This window comes from Oncorhynchus gorbuscha, linkage group LG25 (assembly GCF_021184085.1).
Source record: "Oncorhynchus gorbuscha isolate QuinsamMale2020 ecotype Even-year linkage group LG25, OgorEven_v1.0, whole genome shotgun sequence".
Classification (NCBI taxonomy): Eukaryota; Metazoa; Chordata; class Actinopteri; order Salmoniformes; family Salmonidae; genus Oncorhynchus; species Oncorhynchus gorbuscha.
In genome coordinates this window covers 5480983-5506805 of record NC_060197.1, presented here as the reverse complement: position 1 = coordinate 5506805, position 25823 = coordinate 5480983, and the positions used below count along the sequence as shown (strand labels likewise).

The window sequence follows — 25823 nt, the reverse complement described above, 5'->3', positions numbered from 1 at the left end:
AAATCTATTGAAACGTTATGAATTGCTGGTTCACTAAAATGTTCTGCTCATATTACATTCTATCTTCTGAAAACACCTCTCATCTTTAGCGACAGCTGATGCGTCCTCTCGTTCAGTGTCCAACTGCATGTACAGTTGAAGTCGGAAGTTTACATATTCTTAGGTTGGAGTCATTAAAACTCATTTTTAAACCACTCCATAAATTTCTTGTTAACAAACTATAGTTTTGGCAAGTCGGTTAGGACATCTACTTTGTGCATGACACCAGGTCATTTTTCCCAACAATTGTTTACAGACAGATTATTTCACTTATAATTCACTATATCACAATTCCAGTGGGTTAGATGTTAATATACACTTTTTTAAAGTTGACTGTGCCGTTAAACAGCTTGGAAAATTCCAGAAAATGATGTCATGGCTTTATAAGCTTCCGATAGGCTAATTGACATAATTTGAGTCAATTGGAGGTGTACCTGTGGATGTAGGCCTACCTTCAAACTCAGACTTAGACAGATTCAGCTCAGAGAGGTCCAGCTCATGAGCTCCATCAGCAGCAGATATTGAATGTGAAAATGAATGTGTTTATGCAACAAATGTTTCTGCATCTAATCGTACCGCATCAAATCGCATCGATTCGTTCTCTCCTCAAACCGAAGTGCACCGAATCGTTTCAAACTAAATGAATCCTATATCATATTGGAGGCCTTGTATCTAGATATGTATTGAATCGTCTTGAAAGGAAAAGATGCAGACTCCTAGTATACATCATGTAAGGTACAGCAGTAGAGACAAAGTGAAACCTCTATTTCCCTATGTCCCAGTCAATCTTCCTCCTGGCTCTGCTCAGTTTCAGTCTGTTCCATTTCCAGGAACTATCCGGCAGCTGTCTCCACCAGCAACAGAAGCTCCAGTCCCCCCTATAGCATTGGCCTTGGCAGCCCATACCCAGTAATTAGACATGAGTGGGCTAGGGGCCGTGGGGGGCCTGGAGCGGCCAGATCAGGGCTCTCTGTGTGTGTGTGTCTCTCTGCAATACTGTGTGTTTACTACTACTGTATGTATTTACAGGCCCAGCACCCAGCTTTGGGAGAAAAACAATTATTCCCGGCATCCTCTCTCGCTCTCCATCCTTCCTTCAATCTTTCTGTCTCCCCTTTTCGTCTCTCCTGAGTGGCTCATCTCCAACAGTCAGTGCCAAGGCCCTGGGGCTAGGCCATTGGCAAGGCAACACGAAAAACCAGATCAGCAGGGGTGGTGGTGTGATGTGAGTGCTGGGTCCATGGGGGGGGCTTTATTTCTGTATGCTCTGAGAATTCTGTAGGATGGAGTATCATTCAACGCTCCCTGATTGAAGTTCAGAGTTAGACTTAGCCCAAATTTCCTAGTGGCAAGGGAATGGGCCAGGATGCCATCGGAAAGAATCAAGGGACCGATGCCAGAGGCAAACCAAGGGCAAACATTGGATTAGAAATGTAAGTTTAGAAAATTGCACATGAAAATTGCTTATGGTTTATTTCATTTGATAAACTGGGTGGTTTGAACCCTGAATGCTGATTGGCTGACATATCAGACCGTATACCACGGGTATGACAAAACGTTTAGTTTTACTGCTCTGATAACGTTGATAACCAGTTTATAATAGCAATAAGGCTCCTCGGGGGTTTGTGGTATATGGACAATATACCACGGCTAAGGGCTGTGTCCAGTTACTCCACATTGCAACGTACATAAAAACAGCCCTTAGCCGGTGTCCATATACCACACCTCCTTATTGCTTAAATGTGCACGGAGTACTTTCTGTCTAGCAATGCGGATTCTTGTGTGTGTGTGTGTGTGTGTGTGTGTGTGTGTGTGTGTGTGTGTGTGTGTGTGTGTGTGTGTGTGTGTGTGTGTGTGTGTGTGTGTGTGTGTGTGTGTGTGTGTGTGTGTGTGTGTGTGTGTGTGTGTGTGTGTGTTCTCTATAGCTTGGCAATACAAATTTATGAAAATCCATCTGCCTTGAGCTCAGCTGTTGGTGCTGTATCTGTGATTGCTCCCCCTCCTTAACCATAACATTATTCACAATACCAAATAACTCAGGCACAGAAACCATGCACATCCACCCACACAGCATCTTCAAGTAACTACAATAAAAACCCTGACCCATACGCAAACGACTCAGCTGGAGTTAAACACAATGTCAAGATGTCCTCTCGTTTCAGAATGTTCTAAACTCTTATTAATCAAAGACGAGAGTTCTCCTTGATCCACTACTGGCAACGAACGCTGTGTTATTCTTCAGATCGCAGGGGATTTCAGCAAATATGTATGCTATTGTAACTACGGTACTCCCTTAATGTATAGAACGATCAGCCTCCTGAGCCCATGGAGATCTCCTTTAAACCAGAGACGCCAGATGGGATTGAGTTTTGTTAAACCAGAGACGCCAGATGGGATTGAGTTTTGTTAAACCAGAGACGCCAGATGGAATTGAGTTTTATTAAACCAGAGACGACAGATGGAATTGAGTTTTGTTAAACCAGAGATACCAGATGGAATTGAGTTTTGTTAAACCAGAGACGCCAGATGGAATTGAGTTTTATTAAACCAGAGGCGACAGATGGAATTGAGTTTTGTTAAACCAGAGATACCAGATGGAATTGAGTTTTGTTAAACCAGAGACGCCAGATAGAGTTGAGTTTTGTTAAACCAGAGACGCCAGATGGAATTGAGTTTTGTTAAACCAGAGACGCCAGATGGAATTGAGTTTTGTTCAACCAGAGACGGCAGATGGAATTGAGTTTTGCCTTAGCAATAACATGTACTAAAGGGCATGTTTTTTCTAGGTGGGTGGAACCCAAGGTGGGGAGACTTCTGATTCCTTCTGGGTTGAGACCCTAAAACCAAAGGTTTAAATTGGGTCAGTGGGGACCACAGCTGTAGGTTAAAGTATCCCTCAGAAGCTGATCTTAGTTCAGTTTTGTATCCCCCCAGCTCCCCCACCACTCTAATGGTTCAAGTTACGATTGGTGGAAGAGGGTAAGTGACCTGTCTGAGGAAGGCTTCCTTATTGGCCAGCTCATTCTCCAGTTTGTCACTGATGTCGTGCAGGGAGGTGGACTCTCTCTGGGCGCTGAGGTACCGCTTCTCCAGAGTGACGATCCTCTCTTCCATGTCCTCCTTCTGACACATAGCCTGTAGTCAGTCACGCACACACACACACACACACACACACACACACACACACACACACACACACACACACACACACACACACACACACACACACACACACACACACACACACACACACACACACACACACACACACACACACACACACACACACACACACACACACACACAAACAGTTGAATACATTTCCTTCTCAACAGCACAAACCGTATCTCCCTAAATCTCCTACGTTTAATTTCCTGTATGGAGTCTCAGTGAGTGTGTGTATAGAGGGGAAGGAAATGTCCTCCAGTGTTGTCATGATATAACACTGTTCTCAGACAGTGGTAATTACTTAAGAGGGCTGGGCTGATAAAGGATCTGAGATCAGTGTACTAGCTGGATCTCACTCCCTGAGCCCAGCCTGCCATCATCATTAGCAATCAATAGCAATCTCAACCAGGGCTAGCCGCTAGCTAGGTGGACCAAGAGCCAGGTCACATTCTGATTCACATCACTGGATAGATATTCAATTCTCCTCCAAATCAGAGGGGCCAGTGATTGTGTGACTATAATGGTCTGCCTATAGCACAGGACAGATGAGAAGAGACCATCTCTAAGTACCAATGTGTAGAAAGAAGCCTGGATACATGACTTTTCCAAGAACCATCCAGATTGTCTGAGGCAGTAACTCCTCTAAGTCATCAGAGAGGAGGTTGAGGGAGTGAATGCATATTTCCCTTATGCTTGTTAATGTATGTTCTCAACAACCCTAACTCTCAACTAACAGTGCGCGTGTGTGTCTCTCCTGAGAGAGTGGGTGCATCTCATTTGAATGTACCTCTCTCCTCACCTCTTTGATGTCCCTCTGGTACTTGGTACTCATCTCCTCTGTCTTAATGAGGTCCTTGCGCGCGGTGTCCAGCTCCTGCTCCACCTCGGAGACGCGGGACGACAGGGAGGACATGCGCTCCTTCATCTGGGCCAGCTCATAGTTCTGCTTCTCCAGCAGGTCCTGCAGCTCCACCACCTGGCTGGCCTCATGGGCCGATTCCATGGAGCCGTTGGACAGGCGCTGGAGGACCAGGGGGAGAGGGAATGAGAGAGGCTCTTACTGTGTAAAGTCCATTTCCATTCAGTCAAATCAGGAGCTAAGTAATGAATCAAAAGGCCTTATGAATTTCTAAATGGATTTCAAAAAAGCTTTTCAGCAATTTCTGTTTATTTGTGGATTGATTTATTTGAAATAATGGAATTGACCTTAACCTTGTAATACGGCGCTTTTCTACCAACTCAAGGATGCTTTATGTCAGTTAGGTCCCATGACACAAACTGTTTCAGCTAGCAGAATTGAAATGGATGAGTTGAAACATAATTTCCAGTCAAGCCTTCTGCAGTGAGTGCTGAAGTACAGGCTGAGAGGGCCTTGAATCAGACTAGATCCCTCTTCAGACCTCTGCATTTCCCGGTGGAGAAAGATAGCATTAGAGCTCTAACACATTTAGGACCTGGAGGTTGTTGGCCCCCTATTCTGGTTTAATTTCAGATGGACACACAGCCAGGGTGACGGAGGCACTATAAAGATTACTCCAGACTGCATTGAGAGATTGGTTTGGCACTAGCATTAGGAATATGATTTGGTTTGACTATGGGAGGGAGGGATAGAGAGAGAGAGACACAGAGGGAGAGAGAGACACAGAGAGAGAGAGAGAGAGGGGGGGGGAGTTTCTTTTCCTCTCCCTCTCTCTGTCTATCGGTCTCTCCTCTCCCATCTCTCGTGCCCTTCTCTCTTTCTCCTACCCCCACCCCCCTCTCTCTCCCTCCTCTACCCATCCTCATGTATCAGGGCCAGCTGCCCATCCGTACCCATCCATCTGACCAGACATCCCTAATTGGGCCTCTCTCCCTACTGCCTGTGATCAATGATTCACTGTGTAAGGCAACAGGCCCCATTAAATCAGCCCACTGGTTTAAATACCAACACAACAGTCTACTCTCATAATGGACAAACCTTGGGATTTATCTTAGCTTGGCTTTTAGTGCAGGCTGGTTTGAAATTTTCCCAGAGATAACAAGTTATACAGCCGGTTCTCGAAATAAAAACTTAATTGCGTAGCGTCTGAGAGTATAGTCGTAAAGCCTGCAGGGAAGTTATCCAGTTGTGGACGAGGTGGACTTGACACTCGTAACAATGCCTTTAGGAGGGATTGACATGGAGTTAAACATTGTTTCTCCATCGAGGCAGATTGATCTGGTAGGGCACGAGCTACTGTGCACCGGTTCCTTTTGCTAAATTAGACCCGTTTTATACGTCTAGCTGTCTATATATCACAGCAACTTTACAGCGCTGCTAAATTGAAGTGGGGGAGTCCAACAGCCATAGCTTGGGCATGTCAGTAAAAGCTGGCCTAACTTAGGTTTTATTGTTATCTTTTGAAATTGCTAACTGTAAAAGATCACCTCTATGGTTAAATCTTCTTGGTTTTACTATTCGATCACTATATAATATTGAGGCCTTGATGGTTAGAAGTGCAGAAAAGTGGTTGATACTGAGAGTGAAGGGAAAGGCCACGGCTGTCTGCCTGTATTAGCAGGCCCGTCAGGTAAAGCTAGCTCTATGCCCCGCGTCATGATGTGACCTGTTGGTTCATTCAGGCGCAACACGTGCACCCACACAACACACACCCCCCTCCACCTGTCACATGGGTGACGACAGCCTGACGATGGCGTTAGCCTGTGTGTTCACTCTACTCCAACACCCTTCTACCCAGGAGCAGTGAGACGGAGAGGAGGGCTCTAACCTGCCTACCGGGAGAAACTAGCCCTGCAGATCAACCGTGTCACTACCTCTGGATGGAACCTTAACGAGGCTGCCATGACTACCTCTGGATGGAACCTTAAGAGGCTGCCATGACTACCTCTTCAAACCTCAGCATGGTGAAAGTGAGTGACTCCCCTCTCACTAACCCCAAGGAGGGTGTGTGTGACGGGGAGTTTCAACCTTCCAACCACCCTCATCCCCACCCCCCTACTCTGTAGAGTGACAGGCCACAGACAGCTGTCGCCCACTCAACTGAATCGTACACTCCTGACAACGCGTCCCCATCACGAGGTGCAGCTCATCCACGAGCCTAGAGATTCGGCTCACATCCAAACCAACACAGCATTCTAAGTGCTGTATTGATATCTGAGAGGATTGGGAAATTCTCTACGCTTTGACTGCTCAAGGTACTGTGCTTCACTCTGGTCTGACTAATCATGGAAGTGTGGATGCATTATGGGACATTTGATCTCAGACCATTTGTATTCAGATGTAGTCAGAGGTTTGGGAGCTCCAGTATAATGGAATCTGGTGGGGTCATAGACAGTACACATCACCTGATTGTGGGTGTCCATCACGCTGCCTAGCTGGCTGCTCAAAAACACTGTGCTGACAGTGAAGGCCTGTATCTATCGAGCTAGTGAAGTGATAACATGCTTGATACCACGATGATACTGATAACACAGACTATGAATGGACAACTGTGCTGAAACAATGAAAATGGGGCTTGTATATCCCACACGTTTACGTTGATGTGAAAACTGAAATGTTGAGTGTTAGCCCTGTCAACGTAATGATAGTAACACAGGAGATAAATAATCAACAAAAAAAAGCTGTGGATATTGACAGGAAAAAAAGAAGGACAGTAAACACAATGGACGCCCACCTTGCTATGTACCTTCTGGCTGGCATCAGTGCCCTCCAGCATGTCCTCTGACCCGTCCCCTGACGCCACCTTCCTCTGGATGTGGGCATTCTGCTCCCGTAAGGCCACAATCTGCAGAGAGGGACACAGGACAGAGATTAATACACAGGTCTAGAATAACAATACACAGAGAGGGACACAGGACAGAGATTAATACACAGGTCTAGAATAACAATACACAGAGAGGAACACAGGACAGAGATTAATACACAGGTCTAGAATAACAATACACAGAGAGGAACACAGGACAGAGATTAATACACAGGTCTAGAATAACAATACACAGAGAGGGACACGGGACAGAGATCAATGCACATGTCTAGAATAACAATACACAGAGAGGGACACAGGACAGAGATTAATACACAGGTCTAGAATAACAATAAACAGATAGGGACACAGGACAGAGATTAATACACAGGTCTAGAATAACAATACACAGCAGAGATCAGCCTAGCTGTCAATCACACATGCAGGCACATGTGCATACACACACACACACACACACACACGCGCACACACACAATTGTCAGCTCCGGCCAGGCATGGGGCTGTCCTGTCAGTGCCTGAGGGGAATACAACTGATGTGCAAATGTATTAAGGTCAAGGGTCAGGATCTCATTCACTTTCCAAAACACAAACAGGTTATTTCCTACTGTTACAGCTTGTCTGTGTAGGAATTTCTGGAACATTACGAAGCTAGCTATGTCATATTATGTCTAGGTATTAACGTGATCACTATGATTATCTTGTTCAGCGAACCCCTCATCTCTGTCTCCTGAAGTATCTGGTGTTCACTCTTAATCACGTTGCCAGGGGCTACAAACCAGTGACATGACAAGCATATTGAGGATTCCCCTGACAGGGACGGCTGATTCGGACATTCAGAGGGGGAGGAAGGGGGGGAAATAGCCGGGTAGAGACGCAGCTATAATTGTCCAAATTGTTGGACTACAACCTTTATGGAGCCCCCTCACTTCTAATGCCCTTTTACACCATCACTAAACACAAGTGACAGCAATACCAGGGAGACTACATGATGCCTGTAGGGTCAGCCTTCACAAGTCAGTTCCAGGGAAACCTCCCAGACCTTGAAACTAGGAGAAAACCGTCATTGTTTTATGATGTGCTAACCATATATATTTTTCTGCATAACTGTCATATTTTTGCGTGTGAAAATATTTGTAGAAAAGCCGTGATTTTACTGTATGATAACTACAGCAGAGAGATGCACCATGTCATTGTCATAAATGCCTGTAGCCTGTCATCCAGTACACAGTCAAATATTGGTGTGCTCACTATCCATTATTATGTAATCATGAGCACAGACATCGCCAGATTTACCATAAAGAACAGACCCAGTTGGGAGACAGACAGGATATGGAAGTGTGAATAAAATGACAGCATGCTGCTATTACCACTGATCACAGGTTATTTTAGGCTTTAATCTCAGGCTTTCATTTTAGGTTTTAGGAAACAAGCCCCCCCCATCGGAGACGTGTAACGGCTGTTGGTGGAAGAAGGTGAGGACCAAGGTGCAGCGTGGTACGTGTTCATCATTATTTAATAGAACAGAACACTGAATGACAAAACAACAAAGAGAACAACCGAAACAGTTCTGTCTGGTGCAGACACAAACACAGAAAGCAACTACCCACAAAACCCATGTGGGCAAGAGCTACCTAAGTATGGTTCTCAATCAGAGACAACGACAGACAGCTGTCCCTGATTGAGAACCATACCGGGCCAAAAACAAAGAAATAAAAAAACATAGAAAAAAGAACATAGAATGCCCACCCTAGTCACACCCTGGCCTAACCAAAATATAGAATAACAAGCCACTCTATGGCCAGGGTGTGACAAGTCGGCAATATTATGACGGTAATGATTGAGAGAACAATCCAGGAAGGATAGTGTAGCAGCCTATGACAGTCATGAATCTACTGTATAATAGTGTATTTTGCTAAACATGGCAATACATCATATTACTGTACTGACTGAGGCAGTGCTGCAATAGGGCCCTCCAGTCCTTATCAGTAAAAACCACACAGTATATCAGTATTACTGCTATTGGAATGCCATCTCTGTCTACAATAAATAAGTTAAGCCTGAATATTTGTGGACACTTCCCATTTGTGGGAGTCCCAGATCTATGACTTGGCTGTGTCTGCACCCCGGAGAGACCGACATAATTACATTTCTCAGAAGGAGGCGATGACATCACAATAAAACAACACAGTGAGAGAATCCAATACGGTTGCCAAGTGTTCCACCAACCGCTCCAGTTGAGCTGCGTTCAAGACTTAGAGGGCATTCAATGACACCTCCATCAATAAACAATGATTGATGTGAAAATGCAACACATAACTGCCTCTGACACTGGTCAGAAATAGCCTTAAAGCTATACAACTATAAAACACCACTTTTTACAGCACAGATGGAGGCACTCACTAGACGCAAGTATTACATTATTTTCATTCTAAGAGGGCAAAGGGCAGGGAGGGATTATTCCACAATTACAATGGAGGTTTCCCTTTACATTAAGCCTCGACAACATCCCAGCACGGGGTTTGAGATTTCATCCACAGACAGTGGATTTGCTTGCTGTTGCATATTGCTGCCTCTCTCTCTCTTTCTCTCCATTCTTTTAATGAGGGATGCAATTACACCTTCTTATGTTTTGGCTGGCACATTGGGGAGCGTCTATCATTTTTCAGGTACAGAGATCAAATGGTTGGCTCTCGACATAAGGGGTGCACGCACGCACGCACGCACGCACGCACGCACACACCTCCTCCCGACAGACACCCAGGATAACAAATGATAGACTGAGCCTTGCTGCTGTGGTTGCTCTCAAATTAGAAAAATATTTACAGAAGCAAATTGAAAGTGGCCATCTTTCCCTTTGATGTAGTATTAGTTCATCTCAACTCATCAAAGCCCAGAAAACATCAGAGACACCAGGAGACAACGGAGACACCAGGAGACATCAGAAACACCAGGAGACACCAGAGTCATCAAGAGACAGAGACATCAGAGACACCAGGAGACATCAGAAACACCAGGAGACACCAGAGACATCAAGAGACACCAGGAGACATCAGAGACACCAGGAGACATCAGAAACACCAGGAGACACCAGAGACATCAAGAGACACCAGGAGACATCAGAGACGCCAGGAGACATCAAGAGACATCAAGAGACACCAGGAGACATCAGAGACGCCAGGAGACATCAGAGACACCAGGAGACACCAGAGACATCAAGAGACACCAGGAGACATCAGAGACGCCAGGAGACATCAAGAGACATCAGAGATGCCAGGAGACATCAAGAGACACCAGGAGACATCAGAGACACCAGGAGACATCAGAAACACCAGGAGACACCAGAGTCATCAAGAGACATCAGAGACACCAGGAGACATCAGAAACACCAGGAGACACCAGAGACATCAAGAGACACCAGGAGACATCAGAGACGCCAGGAGACATCAAGAGACATCAAGAGACACCAGGAGACATCAGAGACGCCAGGAGACATCAGAGACACCAGGAGACACCAGAGACATCAAGAGACACCAGGAGACATCAGAGACGCCAGGAGACATCAAGAGACATCAGAGATGCCAGGAGACATCAAGAGACACCAGGAGACATCAGAGACACCAGGAGACACCAGAGACATCAAGAGACACCAGGAGACATCAGAGACGCCAGGAGACATCAGAGACGCCAGGAGACATCAAGAGACACCAGAGACACTAGGAGACATCCAAGACACCACGAGACATCAGGAGACACCAGAAGACACCAGAGACACGAGGAGACATAAGAGACACCAGAGTCACCAGGAGACACCAGGATACAGTGCCACAACTAAACAGAAAGGCGCTATCCTTCAAACTCCTATCCCTCACAATAACTTCATCTTCACTGACTTCCTTCGTCTCCACCTCTCCGATAAGTAATTGTCTGTTTTAGTGTGAAGGAGCAAAAGGAGATTGGACAGGAAGGTGACGTGAGATCTCTCGGTGTACAAGATTGATTTGGTGGAGCCGAGGGCCTGGAGCAGGTTGCTATATGCGGCAATGCCTCTGAATTAAGATCAGTCACACAGACAGGCACACGTGCACACACACACACGCACACACACAAACACTGGAAACCTGTTGGCTTGAATCTTATAGCACCGGTTAATTTTTCATTGTATAGAGTGGGTGACACCTTGGGGATTCCCTCTAGAATTCCAACCAGGAAATGAAGAAGAGAGACCGGATAACATAGAGTAACAGAAGTTTCAGTCTCTCTCTCTCTCCCCCAGCAGCCTTTGTAGGATCTTATGCAGGTTGGATTGGTCCCTTGGCGGGGGACCAAGCCGAGAGGCCCCAGAGGTTTTGCGGGGAATTCATCTACCTCCTGACACATTCTACAGAATCTACTCCCATTTAATTTATGTGAGCCGGGTCTCACATATTTTAACTTATTTTAACTTAATATAATACATCAATAAAATTAATTTAGCCTCAAGTAAATAATGAAACATGTTCACGTCTCTTTCATATCGTCTGAGATCCCCAAGGACTGGAAAGCTGCCGCAGTCATCCCCCTCTTCAAAGGGGGAGTCACCCTGGACCCAAACTGTTACAGACCTATATCCATCCTGCCCTGCCTATCTAAGGTCTTTCGAAAGCCAAGTCAACAAACAGATCACTGACCATCTCGAATCCCACCGTACCTTCTCCGCTGTGCAATCTGGTTTCCGAGTCGGTCACGGGTGCATATTCAGCCACGCTCAAGGTACTAAACGATATCATAACCGCCATCGATAAAAGACAGTACTGTGCAGCCGTCTTCATCGACCTTGCCAAGGCTTTCGACTCTGTCAATCACCATATTCTTATCGGCAGACTCAGTAGCCTCGGTTTTTCGGATGACTGCCTTGCCTGGTTCACCAATTACTTTGCAGACAGAGTTCAGTGTGTCAAATGGAGGGCATGCTGTCCGGTCATCGGGAAGTCTCTATGGGGGTGCCATAGGGTTCAATCCTCGGGCCAACTATTTTTTCTGTATATATCAATGATGTTGCTCTTGCTGCGGGCGACTCCCTGATCCACCTCTACGCAGACGACACCATTCTATATACTTCCGGCCCGTCCTTGGACACTGTGCTATCTAACCTCCAAACGAGCTTCAATGCCATACAACACTCCTTCTGTGGCCTCCAACTTCTCTTAAACGCTAGTAAAACCAAATGCATGCTTTTCAACCGTTCGCTGCCTGCATCCACACACCTGACCAGCACCACCACCCTGGATGGTTCCAACCTTGAATATGTGGACATCTATAAGTACCTAGGTGTCTGGCTAGACTGTAAACTCTCCTTCCAGACTCATATCAAACATCTCCAATCGAAAATCAAATCAAGAGTCGGCTTTCTATTCTGCAACAAAGCCAAGGAGGCTATCCTACCGATCCTCGACTTCGGCGATGTCATCTACAAAATTGCTTCCAACACTCTACTCAGCAAACTGGGTGCAGTTTATCACAGTGCCATCCGTTTTGTCACTAAAGCACCTTATACCACCCACCACTGCGACTTGTACGCACGCTCTAGTCGGCTGGCCCTCGCTACATATTCATCGCCAGACCCACTGGCTCCAGGTCATCTACAAGTCCATGCTAGGTATTGCTCCGCCTTATCTCAGTTCACTGGTCACGATGGCAACACCCATCCGTAGCACGCGCTCCAGCAGGTGTATCTCACTGATCATCCCTAAAGCCAACACCTCATTTGGCTGCCTTTCGTTCCAGTTCTCTGCTGCCTGTGACTGGAACGAATTGCAAAAATCACTGAAATTGGAGACTTTTATCTCCCTCACCAACTTCAAACATCTGCTATCTGAGCAGCTAACCGATCGCTGCAGCTGTACATAGTCTATCGGCAAATAGCCCACCATTTTTACCTACCTCATCCCCATACTGTTTTTATTTATTTACTTTTCTGCTCTTTTGCACATCAATATCTCTACCTGTACATGACCATCTGATCATTTATCAGTCCAGTGTTAATCTGCAAAATTGTAATTATTCGCCTACCTCATGCCTTTTGCACACAATGTATATAGACTCCCCTTTTTTCTTCCTTTTTTTTCTTCCTATTGTGTTATTGACTTGTTAATTGTTTACTCCATGTGTAACTCTGTGTTGTCTGCTCACACTGCTATGCTTTATCTTGGCCAGGTCGCAGTTGCAAATCAGAACTTGTTCTCAACTAGCCTACCTGGTTAAATAAAGGTGAAATAAAAAAAATAAAAAAATGTCCAACATGTTGGAGAAGAAAGTAAAAGTGCAATATGTGCCATGTAAGAAAGCTAACGTTTAAGTTCCTTGCTCAGAACATGAGAACATATGAAAGCTGGTGGTTCCGTTTAACATGAGTCCTCAATATTCCCAAGTAAGAAGTTTTAGGTTGTCGTTATTATAGGAATTATAGGACTATTTCTCTCTATACCATTTGTATTTCATATACCTTTGACTATTGGATGTTCTTATAGGCACTTTAGTATTGCCAGTGTAACAGTGTAGCTTCCATCCCTCTCCTCGCCGCTACCTGGGCTCGAACAAGGAACACATCGACAACAGCCACCCTCGAAGCAGCGTTACCCTTGCAGAGCAAGGGGAATAACTACTCCAAGTCGCAGAGCGAGTGACGTTTGAAATGCTATTAGCGCACACCCCACTAACTAGCTAGCCATTTTACATCGCTTACACCAGCCTAATCTCGGGAGTTGATGAACAGCGCAATGTTTGAAGCATTGCGAAGAGCTGCTGGCAAAATGCACGAAAGTGCTGTTTGAATGAATGCTTACGAGTCTGCTGGTGCCTACCACCGCTCAGTCAGACTGCTTTATCAAATCATAGACTTAATTATAACATAATAACACAGAAATACGAGCTTTAGGTCATTAATATGGTCGAATCCGGAAACTATAATTTCCAAAACAAAAGGTTTATTCTTTCAGTGAAATACGGAACCGTATCCCCCAAGTCTAAATATTGCTGTTACATTGCACAACCTTCAATGTTGTCATAATTACGTACAATTCTGTCAACTTAGTTCGCAATGAGCCAGGCGGCCAAAACTGTTGCATATACCCTGACTCTGCGTGCAATGAACGCAAGAGAAGTGACACAATTTCACCTGGTTAATATTGCCTGCTAACCTTTCTATTAGCTAAATATGAAGGTTTAAAAATATATACTTCTGTGTATTGATTTTAAGAAAGGCATTGAAAGAAAAGGAATACTTATTTTCCACCATAATTTGCAAATAAATTCATTAAAAATCCTACAATGTGATTTTCTGGATTATTTTTCTCATTTTGTCTGTCATAGTTGAAGTGTACCTATAATGAAAATTACAGGCCTCTCTCATCTTTTTAAGTGGGAGTACTTGCACAATTGGTGGCTGACTAAATACTTTTTTCCCCCACTGTAAATATATATTATTTAATCGACAAAATCGGTGTCCAAAAATACAGATTTCCGAAAACTTGAAATCGGCCCTAATTAAATCAGCAATTCGATTAATCGGTCGACCTCTAATCTGGACCACTTAAACACCTGAGACAGAGGTCAAATCTGGACCACTTAAACACCTGAGACTGAGAGGTCAAATCTGGACCACTTAAACACCTGAGACTGAGAGGTCAAAGGTCATCTATGTCATCAGGCAGTGCAGCTCCCTATGGGAGGCTCCAGGATTGCAGGTGGTGTTATCTGCAGACTGGAGCCCCAGAGGAGAGCGACTCGAGGCAGATCTCCATCCCAAATCAATTAACAGTCTGGAGCTGGTGCAGGCAGCCACTGGAACCCAACGTCCTTCCCATGAGGCTCTGACGTGTGGAAGTGTGGACGTTTCTATTCAGCAGTGCTTATTTAACCACAGCCTCCATCACAGGGCCTCAACACCCACTCACTCAGATGACTGTCTCACCATGACACAGCAGAAAGTTAACCATGTATCCACTGTAGTCAAATTAAGTATACGTATACGTATAAGTCACACTATTTAATCAAATAAAGACCAATGTCTCGACTCAGTAAAATATCTGCTGAGGCGTAACACTGTACTTGGTTAAGTAAATGAGATGCACTTTACGCTGCATGTCTATGGCTCAAACTTAGCCTCATACACCTGCCTGATCTCGCGAGCTTACATGAATGATTCGCTACACGGATACAGGAGCGGTCATCCATCTGGTAATACTAGGCTAACTCAAAGTGAAAGATATCGCCATCTCACGGCGCCTTACAACCTCTCTCTCCTGTCATCCTCTCACTCCATCCCTAGCTTTACTTGTTTTCTATACCCAGGGCAGATCAGTCTTTGACCAGGGTTTCATCTCAACTCCTAAGGTCTGTTTGGCTGGTAGAGCAGCATTTTAAATCTCTCTCTCCCCCTCCCCTTTCTCCCCCTCCCTCCTCCCTCCCCCCCCCCCTCCCTCCCTCCCTCCCTCCCTCCCTCCCTCCCTCCCTCCCTCCCTCCCTCCCTCCCTCCCTCCCTCCCTCCCTCCCTCCCTCCCTCCCTCCCTCCCTCCCTCTGGCAATGCAGAGTGGTTAATTTGGCTCTGGTAGAGCGCCAGTCTGAGGGCTCCTCTCAGCTGGAACATGACCATCTGCCCTGGAAGAGAATGGCAGAGAGAGAATGGGGGGCAGAGGCATTACGCCACCCTGCTAACGCCACGGGCCAGCTCTCATCTGTCAACGCCATACTTCACCCCATCACACACCGCACTCCATCTTAAGACAGAATGACTAGCCCCTGAATAGGACTCCTCCTAAGTCGAACTGTCAACATCAGACTGCTTTGAAAGTTGACTAAAACAGTCAGAGTGCCTGTGAAGATGATGCTATGACATGTTTCTCACCTCCTGGTTGGCTGATGTTAGCTCCTCCTCCAATGCAGAGACCCTCTCTAGCGACACCCGCAGTCTCTCCCTCACCTGAGGAAAACAAAACATAACAACCCGCCATGAGTGCGTTACTGTACACATCCTCTGGTAGGACCTTACGATTGAGCTCTGCTCTTGCAGTCAATGGCAGTAGATGTGTGGTTTTGAGCTCTCAGATAAATAGCATGGATAGTGTTGGAGACAACAGTGAGATATGCCTATTTATCTCTCCCCACCAACCCACCATTCCATCTCAGCCCGGGGTTGACATGATATACCATGTTCCCGCGAGAGAGCAAGCCGCTGATCCCTCTCTCCCTCAGCCTTCAGCCCAACAGTAACACTTTGTCTTGGCCTTGAAGGCAGGCCTGAGCTTCTGTCCAGGGGTATCTGCTTTTATTACTTTTTAGCATCAGTTGCTGGGAGCAGCTTTCCCTCCCTCCCTCCTCCCCATCCCTACTCCTCCTCCTCTTCTCCTCAAAGGGGGTGAATGTGTGACTTACTCTGCCTTGCTCTATGTACCACGTTCAGGTATTTGTCATGCTACTGACGGAGCATTTACTGGTGAGCTCCATGGTGCTCCATGGCCGGGGCTGTGGCCCGCTAGGATGAAGGCCTCTCTGAGGAGGCTGAGCCTGGATTACAGGGCAGTCATTCCCCCTCCCTCCCCTCCCCTCCTCCGGACAGCCCAGCAACACACAGACAGATCGCCGCAGAGCAGAAAACATCCCGTGAATCAAAAAAGCCTTTTATTTCCTAGTCCAGCGGCCTGGAGAGACGCGTTATAAATGATAGGGTCTGTTGTGGAGGGTTGAATAGATTACAGCAGCCGGCGTGACATCTTACAGAGGGCTGAGGCCATCAATCAACAGGCCTGAGGCAGAGCAGAGGCTGGGGCTGGGGCCAGTGGGAGGGCAGAGGCTGGGGCTGGGGCCAGTGGGAGGGCAGAGGCTGGGGCTGGGGCCAGTGGAAGGGGAGAGGCTGGGGCTGGGGCTGGGGCCAGTGGGAGGGCAGAGGCTGGGGCACAGGCTGGGGCACAGGCTGGGGCACAGGCTGGGGCCAGTGGAAGGGGAGAGGCTGGGGCTGGGGCCAGTGGGAGGGCTGAGGACATCAATCAACAGGCCTGAGGCAGAGCAGAGGCTGGGGCTGGGGCCAGTGGGAGGGGAGAGGCTGGGGCTGGGGCACAGGCTGGGGCACAGGCTGGGGCACAGGCTGGGGCCAGTGGAAGGGGAGAGGCTGGGGCTGGGGCTGGGGCCAGTGGGAGGGCTGAGGACATCAATCAACAGGCCTGAGGCAGAGCAGAGGCTGGGGCTGGGGACAGTGGGAGGGCAGAGGCTGGGGCTGGGGCCAGTGGGAGGGCAGAGGCTGGGGCTGGGGCCAGTGGAAGGGGAGAGGCTGGGGCTGGGGCCAGTGGGAGGGCAGAGGCTGGGGCTGGGGCCAGTGGGAGGGCAGAGGCTGGGGCTGGGGCCAGTGGAAGGGGAGAGGCTGGGGCTGGGGCCAGTGGGAGGGCAGAGGCTGGGACACAGGCTGGGGCACAGGCTGGGGCACAGGCTGGGGCCAGTGGAAGGGGAGAGGCTGGGGCTGGGGCCAGTGGGAGGGCTGAGGACATCAATCAACAGGCCTGAGGCAGAGCAGAGGCTGGGGCTGGGGCCAGTGGGAGGGGAGAGGCTGGGGCTGGGACTGGGGCTGGGGCACAGGCTGGGGCCAGTGGAAGGGGAGAGGCTGGGGCTGGGGCCAGTGGGAGGGCAGAGGCTGGGGCCAGTGGGAGGGCAGAGGCTGGGGCTGGGGACAGTGGGAGAGCAGAGGCTGGGGCTGGGGACAGTGGGAGGGCAGAGGCTGGGGCCAGTGGGAGGGCAGAGGCTGGGGACAGTGGGAGAGCAGAGGCTGGGGCTGGGGCCAGTGGGAGAGCAGAGGCTGGGGCTGGGGACAGTGGGAGGGCAGAGACTGGGGCCAGTGGGAGGGCAGAGGCTGGGGCTGGGGACAGTGGGAGAGCAGAGGCTGGGGCTGGGGACAGTGGGAGGGCAGAGACTGGGGCCAGTGGGAGGGCAGAGGCTGGGGCTGGGACAGTGGGAGAGCAGAGGCTGGGGGGGACTGGGAGCCAGTGGGAGGGCAGAGGCTGGGGCTGGGGACAGTGGGAGAGCAGAGGCTGGGGCTGGGGACAGTGGGAGGGCAGAGGCTGGGGCTGGGGACAGTGGGAGAGCAGAGGCTGGGGCTGGGGCCAGTGGGAGGGCAGAGGCTGGGGCTGGGGACAGTGGGAGGGCAGAGGCTGGGGCTGGGGCCAGTGGGAGGGCAGAGGCTGGGGCTGGGGACAGTGGGAGGGCAGAGGCTGGGGCTGGGGACAGTGGGAGGGCAGAGGCTGGGGCTGGGGACAGTGGGAGGGCAGAGGCTGGGGCTGGGGCCAGTGGGAAGGCAGAGGCTGGGGCTGGGGACAGTGGGAGAGCAGAGTCTGGGGCTGGGGCCAGTGGGAAGGCACAGGCTGGGGCTGGGGCCAGTGGGAGGGCAGAGGCTGGGGCTGGGGCCAGTGGGAGGGCAGAGGCTGGGGCTGGGGACAGTGGGAGGGCAGAGGCTGGGGCTGGGGACAGTGGGAGGGCAGAGGCTGGGACTGGGGACAGTGGGAGGGCAGAGTCTGGGGCTGGGGCCAGTGGGAGGGCACAGGCTGGGGCTGGGGAGAGTGGGAGGGCAGAGGCTGGGGCTGGGGCCAGTGGGAGGGCAGAGGCTGGGACTGGGGACAGTGGGAGGGCTGAGGCTGGGGCTGGGGCCAGTGGGAGGGCAGAGGCTGGGGCTGGGGCCAGTGGGAGGGCAGAGGCTGGGGCTGGGGACAGTGGGAGAGCAGAGGCTGGGGCTGGGGCCAGTGGGAGGGCAGAGGCTGGGGCTGGGGCCAGTGGGAGGGCAGAGGCTGGGGCTGGGGACAGTGGGAGGGCAGAGGCTGGGGCTGGGGCCAGTGGGATGGCACAGGCTAGAGCCAGTGGGAGGGGAGAGGCTGGGGCTGGGGCCAGTGGGAGAGCAGAGGCTTGGGCCAGTGGGAGGGCAGAGGCTGGGGCTGGGGCCAGTGGGAGGGCAGAGGCTGGGGCTGGGGCCAGTGGGAGGGCAGAGGCTGGGGCTGGGGCCAGTGGGAGGGGAGGGCAGAGGCTGGGTCTGGGGACAGTGGGAGGGCAGAGGCTGGGGCTGGGGCCAGTGGAAAGGCAGAGGCTGGGGCTGGGGACAGTGGGAGAGCAGAGGCTGGGGCTGGGGCCAGTGGGGCAGAGGCACAGGCTGGGGCTGGGGACAGTGGGAGGGCAGAGGCTGGGGCTGGGGACAGTGGGAGGGCAGAGGCTGGGGCTGGGGCCAGTGGGAGGGCAGAGGCTGGGGCTGGGGCCAGTGGGAGGGCAGAGGCTGGGGCTGGGGACAGTGGGAGGGCAGAGGCTGGGTCTGGGGACAGTGGGAGGGCAGAGGCTGGGGCTGGGGCCAGTGGAAAGGCAGAGGCTGGGGCTGGGGACAGTGGGAGAGCAGAGGCTGGGGCTGGGGCCAGTGGGAAGGCACAGGCTGGGGCTGGGGACAGTGGGAGGGCAGAGGCTGGGGCTGGGGCCAGTGGGAGGGCAGAGGCTGGGGCTGGGGACAGTGGGAGGGCAGAGGCTGGGGCTGGGGACAGTGGGAGGGCAGAGGCTGGGACTGGGGACAGTGGGAGGGCAGAGGCTGGGGCTGGGGCCAGTAAGAGGGCAGAGGCTGGGGCTGGGGACAGTGGGAGGGCAGAGGCTGGGGCTGGGGACAGTGGGAGAGCAGAGGCTGGGGCTGGGGCCAGTGGGAGGGCAGAGGCTGGGGCTGGGGACAGTGGGAGGGCAGAGGCTGGGGCTGGGGACAGTGGGAGGGCAGAGGCTGGGGCTGGGGCCAGTGGGAAGGCACAGGCTAGAGCCAGTGGGAGGGGAGAGGCTGGGGCTGGGGCCAGTGGGAGAGCAGAGGCTGGGGCCAGTGGGAGGGCAGAGGCTGGGGCTGGGGCCAGTGGGAGGGCAGAGGCTGGGGCTGGGGCCAGTGGGAGAGCAGAGGCTTGGGCCAGTGGGAGGGCAGAGGCTGGGGCCAGTGGGAGGGCAGAGGCTGGGGCTGGGGCCAGTGGGAAGGCAGAGGCTGGGGCCAGTGGGAGGGCAGAGGCTGGGGCTGGGGCCAGTGGTATGGCAGAGGCTGGGGCTGGGGCCAGTGGGAGGGGAGAGGCTGGGGCTGGGGCCAGTGGGAGGGCAGAGGCTGGGGCCAGTGGGAGGGCAGAGGCTGGGGCTGGGGCCAGTGGGAGGGCAGAGGCTGGGGCTGGGGCCAGTGGGAGGGCAGAGGCTGGGACTGGGGACAGTGGGAGGGCAGAGGCTGGGGCTGGGGCCAGTAAGAGGGCAGAGGCTGGGGCTGGGGCCAATGGGAGAGCAGAGGCTTGGGCCAGTGGGAGGGCAGAGGCTGGGGCCAGTGGGAGGGCAGAGGCTGGGGCTGGGGCCAGTAAGAGGGCAGAGGCTGGGGCTGGGGCCAATGGGAGAGCAGAGGCTTGGGCCAGTGGGAGGGCAGAGGCTGGGGCCAGTGGGAGGGCAGAGGCTGGGGCTGGGGCCAGTGGGAGGGCAGAGGCTGGGGCTGGGGCCAGTGGGAGGGCAGAGGCTGGGGCTGGGGCCAGTGGTATGGCAGAGGCTGGGGCTGGGGCCAGTGGGAGAGCAGAGGCTGGGGCCAGTGGGAGGGCAGAGGCTGGGGCTGGGGACAGTGTGAGGGCAGAGACTGGGGCTGGGGCCTGAGGCAGAGCAGAGGCTGGGGCCAGTGGGAGGGCAGAGACTGGGGCTGGGGCCTGAGGCAGAGCAGAGGCTGGGGCCAGTGGGAGGGCAGAGGCTGGGGCTGGGGCCAGTGGTATGGCAGAGGCTGGGGCTGGGGCCAGTGGGAGAGCAGAGGCTGGGGCCAGTGGGAGGGCAGAGGCTGGGGCTGGGGACAGTGTGAGGGCAGAGACTGGGGCTGGGGCCTGAGGCAGAGCAGAGGCTGGGGCCAGTGGGAGGGCAGAGGCTGGGGCCAGTGGCAGAGCAGAGGCTGGGGCCAGTGGCAGAGCAGAGGCTGGGGCCAGTGGGAGGGCAGGTGGTTGTGGTGGTGACTTATGCCAAAACAAAGAATATTCAATACCAAGATGGCACTGTGTTAACAATGCCTCTGCATACAGTATGTACTGTCATCAGTCAAATATGCTGTACCATCAATTGAAGAATCCCTTCTACCAAGAATAGCTACTGTGCATACAAATCTAATGTATGGTCTTACCTTCTCGTCTAGAGCTTTGTGGTGCTCGAACAGGGACTTGAGTGCTTTGAGGACCTCCACCTCACTGGACACGCCTGAGGGGGACTGGGCCTGCCGCTTGACCACGGTCATACGTAGTGAACGCTCATGCCTGGACACCAGGCACTCCAGATGCTCCAGAAGCAACTATAGAGACAGACATAGGGACAGAAATTAGTGCTAATATAATCATCGTCATCATCATCATCCCCATCTGCATCATCATCAGAAAGGCTATCTGCCTCATCTGCATAATTGACATCATCATCGATGCTATTACTGGAATCGTCTGCATCATCAGTTATCCTGGCACCAGAGAAGATGTGGTGATATGATTCTAAATGTCAACCAGTAGTGGCCGGACCACTGGACTGTAATATACCAACCACACAAGGTTACTGGTCTTCATGTGATTCTCCAAATACATTATTTATATCCACCCTGATTAACCGCAATGAAAAGAAATCAAAGTAACCAACAAGATCTTCTCAATTTGGTAATTTCATTTAATTTTCCAACTTTTGGTCGGAGCGGGTGGGGGTGGGGGGGATAAACCTTAAGTGGAATAACACGAGACATACGAAAAACAATTATGGCACTCGGGAACAATAAAGGCACTCAAAACCAATGAAAACTCTCTGGACTGCCCACAAAATAGATGCTAATGTTGTTACTGTTCCAGGCTGGTGTAGGCGGCGTGCCGAATCCATTCTCAGTGGATAGTGTTGGGGGAGACAACTTCCAGCAGCACAAAGGGAGGAGTCCACTGGGAGTAGGGGGCACAGGAGACGAGGAGTAGAGACACACAGGGACCAGAAAGATGAACACTGTCCTCTGATCTCTGTTACACAGGTACAGTGGAGGGATGGGGGCCTGAGGGAAGTCTAAATGTGCTAGTCTGACTAGCTAGGCTTTTGGGGTCTAGATTTGGCCCATAACCTGGTCCTGTGAAGGCCTAGTGTTTTGGAGGGGATGCACATGCCTCACAGACAAGCAACTAATAAGAGCAAGCTAATTGCTAATGATGATGCTATCTGTCCTGTTAGGAACCCACCAAGCTCCGCTGAGATACTGATCTGAGGAGAGGTTCATGCAGTGACTTCAGCTTTGTTGTCTGGTCATTCTGAGAAACATTGACCGTTTTCTTCATCTCCACATCCCAAATGCCTTGTTTCTAACCCTGACTGTGCTCCGCTAGGCCAAATAACCCCTTCTCGGCGTCGCCACGCGCTGTGGCCGGTTATTAACATAATGATGTGGTTCACCAATGGTTTGGAGAGTTCTCATACTGGCGCCGCCACAGTATTTAACCAAGGAAGTAATTTACTTCTAAACCCATCTTTAAACAGGGCTCTGGTGTTGTGAGTCCATCCAAGCATTGTGCTTAAACCACAGACTGTAATCCCTTAATCATCCAGGCATTAAGAATCATTAGAAATACAGACATCAACCACATTTTCAAAGTAAACACATTCACTCAACCTGGTAGAACTTCACTAGGATTTCAGTGTTGCACTACACTACCCATCAGGCACTGCAGAGGCTATGTTGGGTGGGGCCTAAATGGTAAACATACTGTAGGCTCTGTTTCAATATACACACAAGCATACCATTTAAAATGCATGCTGAATACATTGCTCCAGAAGATGCTGACAAAGTGGTGTGGACTAGTTTTGGAGGGCTTCAAGGGGGCTGTCCATCCGTCCTTCTCTCCGTCCCTCCTTGAGCGTCTGAAGGACTGCCAGCAGACTGAGATCCCCCCGCCTTCCCTCCCCACATCCAAACCCCCGCCGTTTAATCAATCAAGTCTGAACGTTGGCCCCAGATCTACCTCAGCCGTCGCCCCACCAGAATAATAAAAAGCAACCTACACCTACACACACCCTCTCCTCCTCCTCTCTCTATAACCTACACCTAAACACACCCTCTCCTCCTCCTCTCTCTATAACCTACACCTACACACACCCTCTCCTCCCCCTCTCTCTATAACCTACACCTAAACACACCCTCTCCTCCTCCTCTCTCTATAACCTACACCTAAACACACCCTCTCCTCCTCCTCTCTCTATAACCTACACCTACACACACCCTCTCCTCCCCCTCTCTCTATAACCTACACCTAAACACACCCTCTCCTCCTCCTCTCTCTATAACCTACACCTAAACACACCCTCTCCTCCTCCTCTCTCTAGAACCTACACCTACACACACCCTCTCCTCCTCCTCTCTCTATAACCTACACCTAAACACACCCTCTCCTCATCCTCGCTCTATAACCTATACACTCTCTCGCCTCCTCTCTCTATGGCTCATAATTTCTCTCTTATCATGCTTCTACACTGCATGGTTTATCCAGCTTACAGTGTTGAGGCCTAAAACCTAGAGGTACATCATCCTCTATTCTGTTGTCAGCCCTCCAACCCACTGATTGCATGCACCTGGCTTCAAAGATTTAATTATGACCTTTAGAACCTTTACAATAAAAAAGCTGATATATTAAAAGTCTGCCTCATAATCGCTCTGCATAGAATTCAAGGTGATAATGAAGAGAGAGACTAAATTCTCTCTCTCTCTCTCTCTCTCTCTCTCTCTCTCTCTCTCTCTCTCTCTCTCTCTCTCTCTCTCTCTCTCTCTCTCTCTCTCTCTCTCTCTCTCTCTCTCTCTCTCTCTCTCTCTCTCTCTCTCCCTCTCTCCCTCTCTCTCCCTCTCTCTCCCTCCCTCCCTCCTTCTTCTTCGTCTTCTTTTGCGAGGTGACAGGTTTACTAAAATGGCGGTGTGACTATGTGAGTCTCCCATTATACAGCCTGGTGGGAAAAGAGCAGCCTTATCTGTCAATAGCAGAGTTTGGTTTCTCTGCCCAATGAAAGGGTATTAATCGGAAATGGAATTCAGAGGCTCTAATGTATATGGGTTCCAAATCTGTCCCCAGGGGAAATGCAGGCTACCGGTTCCATTGACCTATGTTACAGATGACCAGTCAACCGCGTTAACAGATGAAAACATTGTTTGTTTGTTACCTATGCATAGTCACTTTGCCCCCATCTACATGTACAGATTACCTCAACTAGCCTGTACCCCCACACACTGACTCGGTACCGGGGCCCCCTGTATATAGCCTCGTTATTGTAATTCTTATTGTGTTACTTTTATTAGTACTTTTTATTTTAGCCTACTTGGTAAATATTTTCTTCTTCTTGAACTTCACTTTTGGTTAAGGACTTGTAAGTAAGCATTGCACGGTACACTTGTACACTTGAGTCTACACTTGTATCGGCACATGTGGCAAATTTGATTTGATTTGATCTCCATAGACTCTGAGCCGTTCTGGTTCAGGTCAATGTATGAGGTTAGAATTGGGCAGAAAAAAATGTGTGTCTGTGTGCACGCGCGCGCATTCTTGTGTCTGCTCGTGCGCATGAGTGAGCGTGTGTCTCCTCTCCACGTACCCTGGTGTTGTTCCTCTCGGCCTTGAGCTCAGAGATCTCCTCCTCCTTCTCCAGAAGGTTCTCTCTGCACACGTTCAGCTCCTTGGTCAGGGCTGCAAACTCCTGTACAGCAACAACACAGAACATAGAGGTCAGCATCACAGCACCATCCATAACACACAATACATCTTCATCTTCATCACCACAACCCAGAAAACAGTTCGCACAAAGCCATCCATGTCATTGGCATCCATACCGCACAATATCGTTAGGAAATATGAGACAGTCATTAAACAAGCCCCCCCCCCCATCATTCACATGTCATACTCAATGGACAAGCCCACAGTTCACAGACATAGTTCAAAAACTCTGTTAATCATGTCCAATCCAAAGGGAAAAGAGCCGTCTATAATTATCCCTTTATGTTATTGATGGTGTTCTGGTTCCCTGATGTTTCTTTTCCCCATTGGGTTGCACTGTAGGCTAAATTAGACAAACTGACTCCCTGATCTTACTGTGGATACCCCAGACTTTGACGATGTGTTTCCAGACGACCACCACCACCGAAAACAGGTTAAAAGCCGTGGGTTCAGGGAAAAGTGCAAATTCGGTTTGGCTGAGAATATAAGGTGAATGTGCTAATGGTAATCTCTACACACATGCTGTAAGAGGATTGGCCCCCCGAGGAGTCTAGTGGGCACCTGGCCATAGTGGACTTAAGCATGACTACTGTACTGTACTGTACTGTACTGTACTGTACTGTCAGCACGAAGCAAAAAGAAGTGTGTTGGCAGAATCATTGCGCAGGCCAGCATTACAAACCAAGCATGGAAGGCAGTCACTGTCCACTGGTCAGTGTAACGCCCTATGAAATAAGATGGGAGTCAGTATTTCAGTCGATCAATAAATAGAACAATAATGCTCCTGTACAGCTAAATTGGCCACAAACTAACTTCTGTAAGTATTCCTTACTGAGATGCTGTCATATAACAACAACAACACAGCAGGTATCCAGACAACTGAAGCAGGAGTGCCTAAACTAACCTTACGGAGTCAGAATAGATGTGTGTGTTATCTGATAGTAGAGAGAGACAGCATGCAGAGCTAAAGCTAACTGCCTGTGCCCGTCCATCCGTCTCTCAGCAGATGGATAATTGACGGCTGGATTTAAATGCCACAGAACCAATGGGCCAATTACCCCCGCAGGACCGAGGTCCACAGGTCCACTATATGACCCGTCATTATCCCAAAAACACTCTCTCTGGCCGGGGAGACTGTGGGGG

The 25823-nt window shown here is 50.4% G+C and overlaps 1 protein-coding gene across 9 annotated transcripts in view; it reads right to left on the bottom strand.

Moving 5' to 3' along the window:
• The window catches only part of LOC124014314 (liprin-alpha-2-like), a 261318-nt gene that overhangs the window by 57039 nt on the left and 178456 nt on the right, over nucleotides 1-25823 (bottom strand). For 5 of the 9 annotated variants that reach the window (XR_006835003.1, XM_046329155.1, XM_046329158.1 and 2 more), the window contains 6 exons: nucleotides 24562-24663; nucleotides 21098-21262; nucleotides 15833-15907; nucleotides 6861-6971; nucleotides 4007-4228; nucleotides 3028-3174 (listed from right to left, as the gene is read on the bottom strand). Coding sequence is in view for 8 of the 9 variants with exons in the window: in XM_046329155.1 (XP_046185111.1) it covers nucleotides 3028-3174; nucleotides 4007-4228; nucleotides 6861-6971; nucleotides 15833-15907; nucleotides 21098-21262; nucleotides 24562-24663 (822 nt within the window). In the remaining variant the exon portion in view is untranslated. Of the gene's footprint in view, nucleotides 1-3027; nucleotides 3175-3994; nucleotides 4229-6860; nucleotides 6972-15832; nucleotides 15908-21097; nucleotides 21263-24561; nucleotides 24664-25823 lie in introns of all 9 variants that reach the window. The other 4 variants (XM_046329152.1, XM_046329154.1, XM_046329153.1 and 1 more) reach the window with 1 other exon arrangement.